Below are 13283 nucleotides of genomic sequence, written 5' to 3' on the forward strand. Positions count from 1 at the left end.
TTCCTTTTTTTTGCTTTTCTTTTTTTTTTTTTTTTTGGGTTTCCCCTCGCTCTCCTTTCTTGCAGAGCATGACCTCCTGAGGCAGGAGCTGAACAACCGTTTCCTGGTTCAGAGTTCAGAGCGGGGCCGGGGGCCGTCCGCTTCGCCGTTGGCCCCTGTGTCACTCCTGAGGGCCGAGTTTCACCAACACCAGCACATGCACCAGCACCAACACACCCACCAGCACACCTTCACGCCCTTCCCCGCAAGTCTGCCCCCGGCCGCCATCCTCACCCCGCCCACCGCACCCCCCATGGTGCGTACCCAAGCCAGAAATGTGAGGATAAGTAAAATAAGCTCCCGTAACTTCCCACCAACTCACCTGTTACCCCTCCCAATTTCCTCTTCAATCAACTCCTCCCTTTTTTTCTTTACCCCCAAATTTGCCAGTTTTGTCCTGTAGCTGTAAGAACCCCTCCCTTCAGAAAAATCTGACACTTTGAGTTTGAATTTTTAAAAAATTTTTTTTTTGCACTCTTCCTGTGGACGACAAGCTGGAAGCATCACGTTTAATTGGGGCTGCCACCTCCCATTACACAAACACACACACGAGCATGTTTATTACACTGTCAATTTAATTGCTTCAAGTACACATTTCCATTATCAGCAACTATATTTGTATTTATTCAACAGATTGATGAGGCAACATATAAAATGTTTATTTGTAATTTTAAATTAGCAATAGCATGTTCATTCCATTATATTTTCATTATTAACAGCGTGGTGTTCAGCCATGTGTTTTTAGCATGTTTAGCCGCAGCTTTTTTAAACGACACAACAAATGATAACATTTCTCACTTTCAGTATTTGATATGTTGCCCTTTGATTGTTTCAATTCTATTAACACATTCAAATATTTTATTTTGCTTTTATTTACATTTTACACAGCATCCCAACATTATTAGAAAGGACTGTAGAGTTTCAGTACGCTTCAGTTTTTATAGAAGCTACTTTCCTGTTTAGATATGCCTTTTCATTAAAAACAAAGGTACTAATAAGCTGATCTGTGTCTGTATGAATACATTCCTGCAGACTTGTGGTTTTGTACATACATATATATACACAGACATATATGTGTGTGTTTGTGTAACAGGGACTTATTGCTGCGTGTACGTGTGTACAAAGCCCAAAAGCAACCATACATTCCAATGACAAATTCAAAGCTTTTCTAGTGGGTCAGATGACCTCATTGCGGATAAAGGGGGGAAATGACATCATTGTAAAACTGTTTTGATAACGTTTCTAATTGCTTCCGTGTTTTAAATGCCAACAAGTCTGGAGGGAAGAGGGAGGGGCGTTTAACACTGGCAGCTCTCAAAATTTGTACAGAGGAAAAACGGTTATGACTATTCATCCATCATTTGAAATGCGCAGCAATCTCTGTCAGTCGAATCAGACGGCTCCCCATTTGTAGCTTTTTGCCATTAGTCTAATAGATCTAATCCATCTTGTCATGACCTCTGATTAAAAGCCCGTGGTCCCATTAAGGCCCAACTCCAAGATTATCCCCATCCTGTACATTAGAAATCAAAGCTCTGGTATTTATGGCGCAGTCAGATAAGCATAAGGGCCGTTTACATGATTCTTCGGTCAGCACACACGCTGTTGTCTGGTCTGCTGTTCATTCCTTACATGGAAGGAATTATGCGCTACACAATCCTCTCTTTGAAGATGAAAGAAGTGACCCCCCTCCCACCAACACCACCACCACCACCATCATCTCTTTTGTGTCGTTTCAGTGGGATTTTACACTGACGTTAATGTTGCTGTTGTGTATTTTGTCGTTTTCGCTGTTTTTACTTAACGTATGCCTTTCCCTCCCTCCTACCCCTCAGTAGCGATATTTCTTTCTTCTCCTTAGTGCTTAAAGAAGCAGAGTAATGATGATGTTGTGGCTGTTTTTACTGTTTTGCTATGAAAAGCTAGACCAAGTGTTTCCCAGCTGTGCATCCTCTGTCTATCTCTCTCACACACACGTTTTTTTCCTCCTGCTCTCTAGATGCCCCATGTCATTTCAACTATGTAACAGCCCTTGGCTAATGGCTGTAATTAATGAAATTATGAAGCCTCTATATTTGTTTATTGTTCTACGCCCTCGAGCAGCTGGCTTGCCAAATGGCAGCGGTGAATGCCTGCCCCCTTGCTCCTGCCATGTCTTTGGACGAGAAATATTTTTAATTGTTATAGGATGAAATATTAAGCGTTAATTAGCCAAAGCGGTTTACTATAAAACTGTGACAGCCTCCATAAATTTTAAGGCAAGACTTCTTTTTTTTCTTTATTTGTTTTTTTTAACAAGGCCATAAAGCCGAAATCCCCTCTCCAGTGACAGACATTAAACAGGCCGCGCCTTCAGAAGCGCAGAGGAGCAGTTTAATGAGCTCGGAAGCTGGCTCAGCATTTCCTCTCAATGGGCTGTCTTTGATTCGGGGCCATTATCGCCCACAAACAGGGCCGCCGACACCATCGCCGCTGTTATTACCATTCTGCGCACAGATGTGATTGGACCTGCTTCACCAGACGGCCCCGTGTCCCAAACCCTGCATCTGCACCAGCAGCTTTACCAGCTCCAGCCCGCCCTCCCTCCCCAGCCACCCCTGTCGCTGCACGCGTGCACACAGAAAATCTGATTCATACCCGTTCATTTTCCCATATTATGTAAACCCAAAACATCTGCGCCTGCCAACTGAGCTTTGAGAAAACACTCGCAAAAAGTACCTGCAAATGGTTTGTGTATTTACGGAATAGGAATAAGTTACTGTCACTTGTAATTAGACGTTTTCAAAATAGAGAGCTGGTATTGGCTCGCGAACAGACATACAAAGTCCTCATTCATGCTCCCTTCTCTCTCTTCCTCCCTCCTGTCCATCTCAGCTTACCGACTGCTTTCTCGTGTGTGCGCGGGGCATGATCGGAAACATTTTAAATGTAACCACACTGTTTTCATCTGGCAAATTCCAACTAAAATTATTCTGATAGGCTAAGTTCTGCCACAGAAACGGTTTCTTCACAACTCTGAGGTGGTGTCGGTTTCAAGCATTTAATCAGCTGAAATCCCATCTCCTTAAATCAGTCTCAATCATACAAGGCAGACTGTTCACACAGCTTCACATATGACCTCCGTGGTTTTACGGACTGACCCGCTTTTTTGTCTTTTGAGGTACAGTTTCCTAACACTGCAAACAAGTTACATGTCTTCTTGTACTTCCTTCCCAGATATACCATCGGGGCTTTTTGCACACAAAAAAATCTCAGCAGTCAAAAGCAATTAGATTCACATTTCTTCAGATTTTCCAGTGATTAGAAACAACTGGTCTGGCCTTAAAACTGTCTGATTCCTAAGCTGGGCCTCCACGCCCAATGTCTGTATGCTCAATTGAAAAATCATGCAGGCTGTCTTCGTCTTGGCAGTGTGCTTAAGCGGTTGTATTGTTAGTGATTTAACTGCCTATCTGGCCACGCTGTTTAAGTAAACCCATGATCAGTTCAAGCCAGCTGCTTTACCCCGGGGCTTGTTATTCTGGACCAAACCCTGCTCGTTACCAGTTACAGATGTTGAGCATGTGTTTTTGCCTTTGTAATGTAAAAAAAAAATATAATGAGACCTTATTACCAAAGAAGGCTGTTGTATGAGGGATTTTGTTCGAGTATATCATTATGTGGACTTTTGTTTCCTAATGCTTTTCTTTTCTGTCTGTTCCAGTTCGACAAATATGGCCCCAAACTGGACAATCCATTCATCAGACATTCAAATGTAAGTTTTTTTGCACTAATTTAAATGTGTTAACAGTATTTGCATATGGCAAATCAAATATTTGACATATTTGAATGTTGCCTTGACAGCATTTATTGTGGCAGTGGCTTTGTGTGTGTGTGTGTGTATCTATATGCTTGAGTCTTGTATGTATGACTGTATGATTTTGTTTTGTGTCTCCCATCTTCCCCTTCCTCCCCCTTCCAGTTCTTCCCCTCCTACCCCCCAACCATGCCAGGCATGCCCCCGCTGCTCCCACACTCAGGACCCTTCAGCTCGCTGCAAGGAGCCTTCCAGCCCAAGGTCAGACCCGCATCCCTTAACCCACTGTCTACAAACAGGAGATTTTAAGGGAGCTTGAGCATAAAAGAAACCACAAAGTGTGCAGACTTTTACAAGAAAAACACTTTATAAGTGCGCAAAAGGAAAACAAAAATTTAAAACTGCAGGTGGACTCCTAGCCTTAGTCACGACAGGCCAAAAATAGGACCGTGATGTCTGCCTGTCCAGAAGAGCAGAAGGGAGGAGATGCAGGGGACGTCGAGGGGCGGGAGGGTGTGAGTCTGGCAGATGCTCAGAGGCTGTGACCTGAAGTAAGCCACCAATCAAAGCTGGCCTAAATCTGCTGGCCCTATTCCCAGAGGGCTCAGTGATGGAGGTTCCCTTTTGTGGAAGGCCCCTCCAGATGGTTCAAAGCACAGTTTTATGCATCCAAAGCCCCTGCTAAGTATTCTTGGAGACGAGCTTGGGGGGATAGAGCTTGGGAAGTATGTTTGTTTGTGGGGCCTGGCGACCCTGGTCACCGTGCAGAATCACCCGATCTCTAATAAGGCAATAGATTAAGGCCTGATTTAGACTTCTGCGGGGACTCTTTGTAGTGCTTACGGTGTAGCCTACATAAGTGGCGACATCGTTGGCGGCATTTTTGCTTGTATGTGGTGCGTTGTGTTAATTACCATGTAGTCCTGTCCTGGTGTTTTATATCCAGTGCCAGCTGATGGAAAGAAATAAAATGCTGGGCCTTTTGGTTATTTTGGGGGGGAGGGGATTTCAAACATATCTCTAGTTTTTCCACTTCGCTGTAATTTCCATCACGTTTATTCCCATAGTTTCAGCAATCTCCCTCCAGGTATTTCCTGACATTTGTGAGTCCTTTATATTGATGCTATGATTATAATTCCTTAAACCGAGATTCTCTCACTGATAAAATTTAAAAAGGTGGCAAAAAAGTTGCCAGAAACACGAATGAATCGATGATGCTGAACGAGCACATCATACTAGTTGTGGGCTGCATTGACCCGATGTATAGTTACATTTCTCAGGAGGTGCATGTCAGGTTAGGCCATGTGAAATGACATGTGTTTCCTGCTGGAGCATAAAACCCCAGGAACAATGTTGATCTAGGATCTTGTGCTCTGCAGACTTGAAGATGAAACGATTAGAGATGTGCTGCTCTGGCATAACTCTGAACTCTGGGAAGCATCATTGCAGTTTTACCTATATCAGCTATAGCTGTGCAAATACTTGGGCGTTAGCTGACCGTAGTGCAGCTAATTATCTGGGTTGGAATAGATGCTGGAGGGTCTTCGAGTAGTTTTGCAAGAAATTCGTCTTACATGCTTCCATGCTATCTCCATAACAGCACTGACACAAAGCATAAGAATAAGGTGAAAACTGGGATTACAGTAATCTTATTCATTCTCTCAGGGGATATTTAAAAAAAATAAATGGAAAAAATGCAATTAACAGTGTTCTACAGAGGACCCTCTTGAGGATGCCTGAGACCCCCTTTGGGAATTATTATATGAGGTCAAATTGTTTTGTATTGTTGTGCCAAGTTCAGTTTCTTTCTTTCCCCATGCAGATGTTACAGATGTGGTTGATCACCATGTATCTTTTTGTCTTTGTCTTTCTCTGTCAGGCATCCAATCCCATCGATGTAGCAGCACGTCCTGGAGCAGTGCCTCATACACTTCTGCAGAAGGACCCACGGGTAAGCATGAGACCGAGAGCATCGCAGCCACTCTGCTCATATTCCTTCTGATGATAGCCACACATAATCCAGTGCATATGTCTCAAAGAGACATTTCTTCTCATGCATTTCAGTTTTACAGTTAGTAGTATGTGTCTTTGTTGTTTGTAATAATGATTATCTGTTTATCCATACAGATAACAGATCCATTCAGGACATCTGTTAGGGTAAGTAGATGCCTTATCCTTTCCTGTTAAATGCTTCATCTCTCTGGCCAGGCCACAAAGTCTAAAACCTTAAAATTCTTTAACAATTCTCGATTAAGCAAATGCAGGGTTTTGGCTGCATTTACGCTTAGCTTTGAGGTCTGTATTGGGGTTAGATATTCTTAATATGTTGCCTGGTTGCAAATTCTGATGAGTTCCCACTTTGTAGTTTGGCCAGAAAAGCTCTATGCCAGAATCAATTTTTAGCTCCCCATATCAAAGCCAGCAGGCTAACCTCAGTTTCTCTCTAAATTTTTAGAAACCTGGCAAGTGGTGTGCAGTGCATGTCCAGATCGCATGGCAGATCTACCACCACCAGCAGAAAATGAAGGTGCGTGAGACAGATAGTAATGTTTTTAAGGAATCTTGCTGTCATGTAAAGCCAGATACACTATATTGGTTATGGAAAACGGGCCAAATAGCTAACTTATTGAAAACACTACATGCTAGAGCAGATCGAGCTGACTTGGATTTTTTGTTTGGGTCTAAACGTAGAACGATCACATGATTGGAAAGAGGCAGAAAGCTTTAAAAGAAGCAAAGCCCAACACATGAAGGCTCCACTTTAAACATATATTTTCTATAAAGGTTCTCTCTGACTCCATAAGAGAAGGGGTAGATGGTAACAGTAGCACTCGGTATCAGACGCAACATGTGAACACAGAACAGAAATGCTTATACGAATTACTCCTCTCACTGACAGAGGATGGTGTGGCCTTGCCATGGAGATCCTCTGCTAATGCCACTGGCCCTGGGTGTCTCAGGCTTTTCTTGGGCCCAGAACCCCAGTTGCCAAGGATTTTGTTTCCCTAATCAGCTTACATATATTTGTTATAACACAGCTAGTCAGAATTGAGAACATGGAGCCATTGTCAAAGTCTCTGTCCTTCTCTGAGCTCTCACCCAGTGTAGCTGACGATCGCTCACGCTCACTCCCTTGTTGGAAATGTTTCGTGCTGTTGCGTACTGACCTAATTTTCTTTGTCTCCTTCTCTGCTTTTCTACAGCAAATGCAGCTGGACCCTCACAAACTTGACATGAATGGGAAGCTGGACCTGTTTAGTCGACCCCCAGCACCAGGAGTCTTCCCAGGGTTCCCGTACCCTCACGATCTGGCACGACCCCTCTTCCCCTCCACAGGTTGGTCAAGGCTCAAAATACCTACCAACATATTGAAAACACTCAAACTTCAAGCCTCCTAACGTCATTACTGCCTTTATGGAAATTAACATTTTTAACAACATTTGGAAAAAACACTTTTTATTTTCCCTCTCGTGCAATGTTCACATAATTATAGTGCTTTGGTAGCAAGTGTTTTGCCTGTAAAGGGAGTCAAATATGTCTATGAATATGCATGGCTCTCAGTTAGGTAATTGACTGATGCGCCCTGTGTTGGAGGGCAACAGAGAAGAGAACGGCCTTTGACTGGTAATTATGCAGCGGTGTGTCAGAGGCACTCCTGTAATTGGTTCTATCATTAACAATTCATGAAATATGGGTGATGGTAGCAGTGTTTTGTGAAAGAGGCCAACTTGTTGTACATTCAAGAGCTGACCTCACTAAGCTGGTACAGACTCACGCACAAACAAATAACAGCTGCAATGAAACCAGCTGATATAGTCAGTAGCATCACTCCACCAACTCTTTGCTCATCTGGTCCACGTTGCGTCAGAGTTTGTGATACTGCGGCAGAAATGCATTTGTTTAACTTAGGGTTTGGTTTGGCGTAAGATTGTTCCCCAACCGACCAGACGACCGGCCGGATATGGATTATAACACTATTTCATCCTCTCTGTCCCGATAGGCTCTGGACACCCCCCTCCGTCTCCATACGGCCCCCCCTCCCACCCCAGTGGATTCCTGCCTCCTAGCCATTTGGCAGGTAAGTGTAAGTAACCCCCATGTTTATCTTTTTTTTATACATTTATCTCCTCTTTCAACACGAGTCTCTCACTCACTCTTTCTTACACTCATGTTTCAAATACATTAAAAGCCACCAGGGTGTAATTTGAACCAAAGGTATTCCTAGTTTTTGATCTCAGGTTCACTTCAAGGTTAATGTACAATATCGTTAGCAACAGCCAGCTGCAGTACTGCCTCTTACTTTACTATAATATTGAATGTAGCCATCCTGCAATCAGCCAGTGTGATTCATACTACGGTCGAAAATAACTCCGGAGTCTGGGTTTATTAAAATGGAAGTAGTTTCCAGCCTCCAGACCGATTTGTCATCCCTCATTTGCTCGGACAAACTGTACACAGAGCAGCAGCACACAAGACACTATTTTCTATAAGCATGCCAAGCTTATTTCGTCGTACCCAGGAAGAAGGGAATAATGAAGGGGCGTTCGTGCTGTATGATTCTTTGGTACATTCGGTTGTTTGCATTTTTATTCATCATCCTCAGTTCGGACTGAGACACTGTTTAAGTGTCAGTCCATTCTGTGCCTATGAAAACATGGTAAACTGAGGATGAAGATTTAGTCAACAAATGGGAATTCATGTGTGAGGCAGAGGAGATTTCTCAATTCTTGTCTTTTCTAATACGTGAAAAGCTCTAGAATTAAAAATCCTTGAACCCCAATCGGTTGGCAAGTTGTGCATTTCCTGATGGATTATTTCCGATTTAAAGTGGGACTGCAAATTCTTAGTTAATGAGTCCCGTTCGCTGACTTCTCAGACTAAATATTTGTTATCCCCGTAAATTTGGAGGCTATAGTCTGTGACTGATGGAGTCCATCAGATAGTGATTCACCAGTTAAATCACTGTGCTCTGTCTAGGCTAATTTCCACAGCTCCTAATTGTCTTGTCCTACCACAATCCATTTCCAGCTCAGCTCCAAGAACTCAAAACTGATTTCCCCACCAAGCAGCATCATTCCACAAGCCCCAGCAGGTCAGAGACACTCCACTCCAGTTAGTGGCAGTGAATCCAGCATCCAGGCAACCTGGCTACTGCAGGATTACCAGGCAGAGAGCTAGGGTCGCAGCGCTAGAAAACCACGGCTCGCTTGTAAGAGAAAAGCCGAGTGGAATGGGTTGGTGTTGGGGTGAGCACTGCTAGCCAGCCACCCCCCCTTTTGCTAATCCCTGTTTGGCATTTTGCAGATCCTTTCAGTCGCTCCAGTTCCTTTGGCGGCCTCGGCAACCTTTCAAGCAGTGCCTTCGGAGGATTAGGCAACCCCTCGCTTGGTAAGCGTTGGCCCCCTCTCGTCCTCCTCCTCCACCGCTCCCCCCTTCAATCTGGCCCCTGTGGCCAGTAATAGAATAGAGCAGGACAGCGTTAGACCACAGGGAGAGCCAGGAGGGGAGAAAAAAATCTAGACACTTAGCTCTAGTTTCTGTGTCAAAACAGTCCTATCCCAGGGAGGCCCAACAAGGCAGCACAGCACACCACAGCAAACTTCCTCCCTGCCTCCACTTCATCTACCAACTAAGTCCCTGACAGCCTGGCTTTAATCTGGCTGTGTTGCTGCCAATAGGCACTCTTAGGTCTGCTGTTTGGTGGTAATTCGTCTATTAATTATTTGACAAGCCCCTTCTGCACCACCATGGAGGGTTTTCTCTTTTCCCTTTGCATCCCTTCTCTATGCCTTTCTCTCTTTCTCTTCATCCTTCCTATTTTTGTGTGCCAAATCGGTCACCCTGTTGTGAAAATGGATGTGATTGGAATAGACATGCCGTGGAATGCTAAGGTTCCCCTTGGCTTTTCACAGCTATCATCTCCAGAGGGCAGTGAGTCTCCCCTGTTCATCCGGTGCAGAAAAGGAAGGGAGGGGGGGGGGACCTTTAGTCTAAAAGCAAATGAGTAGGGGTTTTTTCTCTCCAGTTCAAGGGGGAGGGGGGCATTAACCTCTAACTCTTTCAAACAGCTTCAGTGCTTCAGTGAGAGAACCTCCAGAGACAAAGACAAAAGCAGCTTTTGTTGTTGAGTCTTTCTCATCTTATGTGTCCTCAAGAAGGTTTTGTGCCCAATTAACTTACAGTGGGTCCCACGCCTGTCTGCTTCTTTCCTTCAGGGTCCAACAGCATGTTTGGCACCAAGGAGGGGCCGGGAGGACTGCCCACATTTGGCAGCCCCCACCACGACACCTGGAACCGACTTCGACGAACCCCGCCGTCGTTCCCCACCCCGCCGCAGTGGCCCAAAACCGCAGATGCTGAGAGAAGCAGCTCCGCCAACAGCCACGAGAGAGAGCGAGAGAGGGAACGGGAGAGAGAGAGGGAGCGAGAGAAAAGAGACTCGTCGATTGGCAAAGAGGAGAAAGATAAAGACCGGTGGGTGAAACACACTTTTGGTTGTATGTTTTTGTGTGTTGCTCACATCCAGTATGTAAAAACCGACTCCTGAAATAAGACCACAATAGCGACTATGATAAACCAGCATTATTATACATACAAGCTGATCAGTCAGAGCAGAGCAAAGGAAAAACAGCGAATGTTTTTTTCTAGGTGGTTACAAGTCGTATCCATGGAAACTGAAATAAATTGAACAACCGGCACGCTTATAAAAGAGCACGACGCGCCGAGAGAAGCTATTTGTCAAAAATTAATTGGAGACATTTCTATGAATGGCACGGCAGCAGAATGAAGGGTTACCGTCAAACAGAGAACAGAGGGATACAAGAGCAAGGCAACTCGTACGATTTAAAAGAGAATTATAAGGCAGATTTTATTGTTGAGAATTAATCAGACACTAACCAAACACGACCTACTGGCAAAAATAAAACTCTTACATTGTGCCGTTACAGGGATTCTGTGGATCGCAACCGCCACTCCAACCGCTCGTCTCCGGCCTCTGCACCAGTCAGCTACCAGATCAGCAGCCTGATTCGCTCCAGCAGCCAGAACTCGAGCGATTCAGGTCGGCATCACAGCGGCAGCGTAGACAGGGTCCGCGAGGCAGAGAAGGAGCTACTGGAGCGACACAGAGAGTCTTCCGCACTGGCTGATGTGAAGGTGAAGGAGAGTCGCTCGCCGGGCAAGGAGATGCTAGAGAGAAGACCCTCAGAAGACTCCATCAAACCCACTCAGCGTTCCCCTTCCCCCTACTCTAAGGCAATGATCAATGAGCAGGGCATCAAGATGGCAGGCGGGCCTCTGTCTACGCTCAAGGACAGCGAGAGGAAGGAGCCCCCACCTGCAGAGCTCCTCCATAAGGTGAAAAATGACATGAAGATTAAGGAGGAGAGGAAGGAGGAGCAGGAGGTCATGGTGGTTAGTTCGGAGCCGGCCCCCCAGCCACCGGCCCAAGCTCTTCCTCCTCCCGTCAGCCAACCGGGAAACCCGCACCACCACCATCCACCTTTGTCCCAGCAGCCCCCACTTCCTTCACCGCGTGGTAGTGACATCTCAGCACCTGGCCTGCATGGTGTCCCCATGGCGCATTCTCTGCCTCTTTCCATGAGCGCCATGCCTCAGATGGGCAGCCTCAACGTGCTAGACCGGGCTCGCATGGCTCCCTTCATGGGAGCACTTGCAGGAAGAGAGCGCCTGCCGCACACAGCCTTTCCCTGGGATCCGCTCAGAGAGGCCTACCGCAGCCTGGATCTGCAACGCCGCATGGACTTCCAGCTCAGGCCTGAGCCGGGGCATCGTTTCCCCAGCATGTACGAACAGGAGCGAGCCTACCGCGAAAGGGAGGCTCATGACTACTCCCACCACGAGCACCTGTTGGAGGTACGCAGGGAGCACGAGAGAATGCGACAGCAAGCCGAGGAGCGAGAGCGCCTCCACCTGAGGGAGGAGCTGGACAGAGCACGGCTTCATCAGCTGCACCAGTCCCCAATGGAGGGTCATCTACCACACATGCCCCCCTTTATGCCCCACCTAGGCGGCATGCCCTACCCCAGACTCAGCCCCTCCACAGGACACAATGGCCCTCTGAACAGAACACCCCCTACCGCCGCACTTAGCGCACCCCCACCCCTTGTGCCAGCTGGCAGTGCCAGGCCAGCCTCGCCCCGGAGGACTACCCCCCTCACAACCACCCAGGACCCACGGGACTACTCCCCATCACGTAACCCCAAAGAGGTAGAGGCTCGGTAGCTTCTTGGAAAAGTGCAAAAATGTCTTACAGGGCGCTTTCACACGCCCCCGCTCCTCTAATCTGAAAGCTTGTTGTAAACAAAATGCACTGCTCTTCTCCACCAGAGAAGAGCAAAAGTCCCTAAGGGAAAGGGTATGATTGTACAAATTAAAGGTGTGTAAGGCTAATTAAGCACATGCCATGACTTTATTTTTAGTGGACTGGAGGTCGAATAGCGTCGGTAAAGAGAACATAAATATGTGTATGTTTATTGCCGACTTAAATATTTGATAATTATTAATATATTAATCCAATACCTTTTTTTCAACTTTGTGCAAAATAGAGGTCCTCAAATGAGTTTGTACATTTCCTATCCTTGTTCCATGTATAGATATCATTTCTATGAATTTTATGTATTTTGTGCATTAGTCACGCCTTTTACAATATTTATCCCAGTTGATTGTGAGACATATCCCTTATGACCCACTGTAAAGACTGGATTTTGGTTTCAGTAACTTAACCTCATGGTACCAGGATATCCTCAGTGATGACAATGTACAATGCTACATTACCGATTTGTTCTGTTCAATTGTTTTGCCTTTGAGATATGCAGATAAATATATATTATGAGGTCTTTGTTGAGTCTCTGTAAAGAAAACAGATGTAAATAACTTGTTGCTATTCCTTCGCTGCAAGTTTACCATGTAAATTTATTAGGCTTTTTAACCATTTCTAGAAAAACAAAATCAAAACGAAACACGGGAAAATCACCTGCCTGCTGAATATTGCGGAGAGAGACAAGTGTGGCCGACGGACAGGAAGTACGAAGGGAGGGTGTTGTAAGGAGGCCTAAACGGATCATCTGCAATCTATGCAAAGCAGCACACAGCACCCTGCAGAAGAAATCACCTGGAGGGAAAAGACCATACCGGTGATACTGAGAGCAACCTGGATTTAACACCTGTTTATATTTACAAATGAAATAACGACTAAATAATTCAAAGACTTCCAAGTCACAAACTGGACCAGCCCCAGATAGAAAAATGAGGACACTGTTTAGTGGGCGGCAAAAGGACTCTCTCTGTCAACCTTGTGGTGTTGTGCAGTTGTTTTTCTTAGACTCTTGTATACAAAACAAGTAGAGTTTTAGGCGTGCAAAAAAAAAATGAAAATGAACATTCATGGTTTAAAACGTACGGAATAAAGTTTGGACCTAATGTCAAA

At 45.4% G+C, this 13283-nt stretch overlaps 1 protein-coding gene across 8 annotated transcripts in view; it reads left to right on the forward strand.

Moving 5' to 3' along the window:
• Nucleotides 1-13283, forward strand: part of fbrsl1 (fibrosin-like 1) — a 283332-nt gene extending 270049 nt beyond the window's left edge. For 2 of the 8 annotated variants that reach the window (XM_082553716.1, XM_082553719.1), the window contains 11 exons: nucleotides 66-316; nucleotides 3743-3793; nucleotides 4001-4096; nucleotides 5715-5786; nucleotides 5963-5992; nucleotides 6291-6362; nucleotides 7039-7171; nucleotides 7836-7919; nucleotides 9140-9223; nucleotides 10051-10309; nucleotides 10783-13283. In XM_082553716.1, the coding sequence (XP_082409842.1) occupies nucleotides 66-316; nucleotides 3743-3793; nucleotides 4001-4096; nucleotides 5715-5786; nucleotides 5963-5992; nucleotides 6291-6362; nucleotides 7039-7171; nucleotides 7836-7919; nucleotides 9140-9223; nucleotides 10051-10309; nucleotides 10783-12079 (2429 nt within the window). In that variant the 3' untranslated portion in view covers nucleotides 12080-13283. The remainder of the gene's footprint in view (nucleotides 1-65; nucleotides 317-3742; nucleotides 3794-4000; nucleotides 4097-5714; nucleotides 5787-5962; nucleotides 5993-6290; nucleotides 6363-7038; nucleotides 7172-7835; nucleotides 7920-9139; nucleotides 9224-10050; nucleotides 10310-10782) is intronic. The other 6 variants (XM_082553717.1, XM_082553718.1, XM_082553720.1 and 3 more) reach the window with 6 other exon arrangements.

Source organism: Aulonocara stuartgranti (genome assembly GCF_965226115.1).
Source record: "Aulonocara stuartgranti genome assembly, chromosome: 12".
Lineage (NCBI taxonomy): Eukaryota > Metazoa > Chordata > Actinopteri > Cichliformes > Cichlidae > Aulonocara > Aulonocara stuartgranti.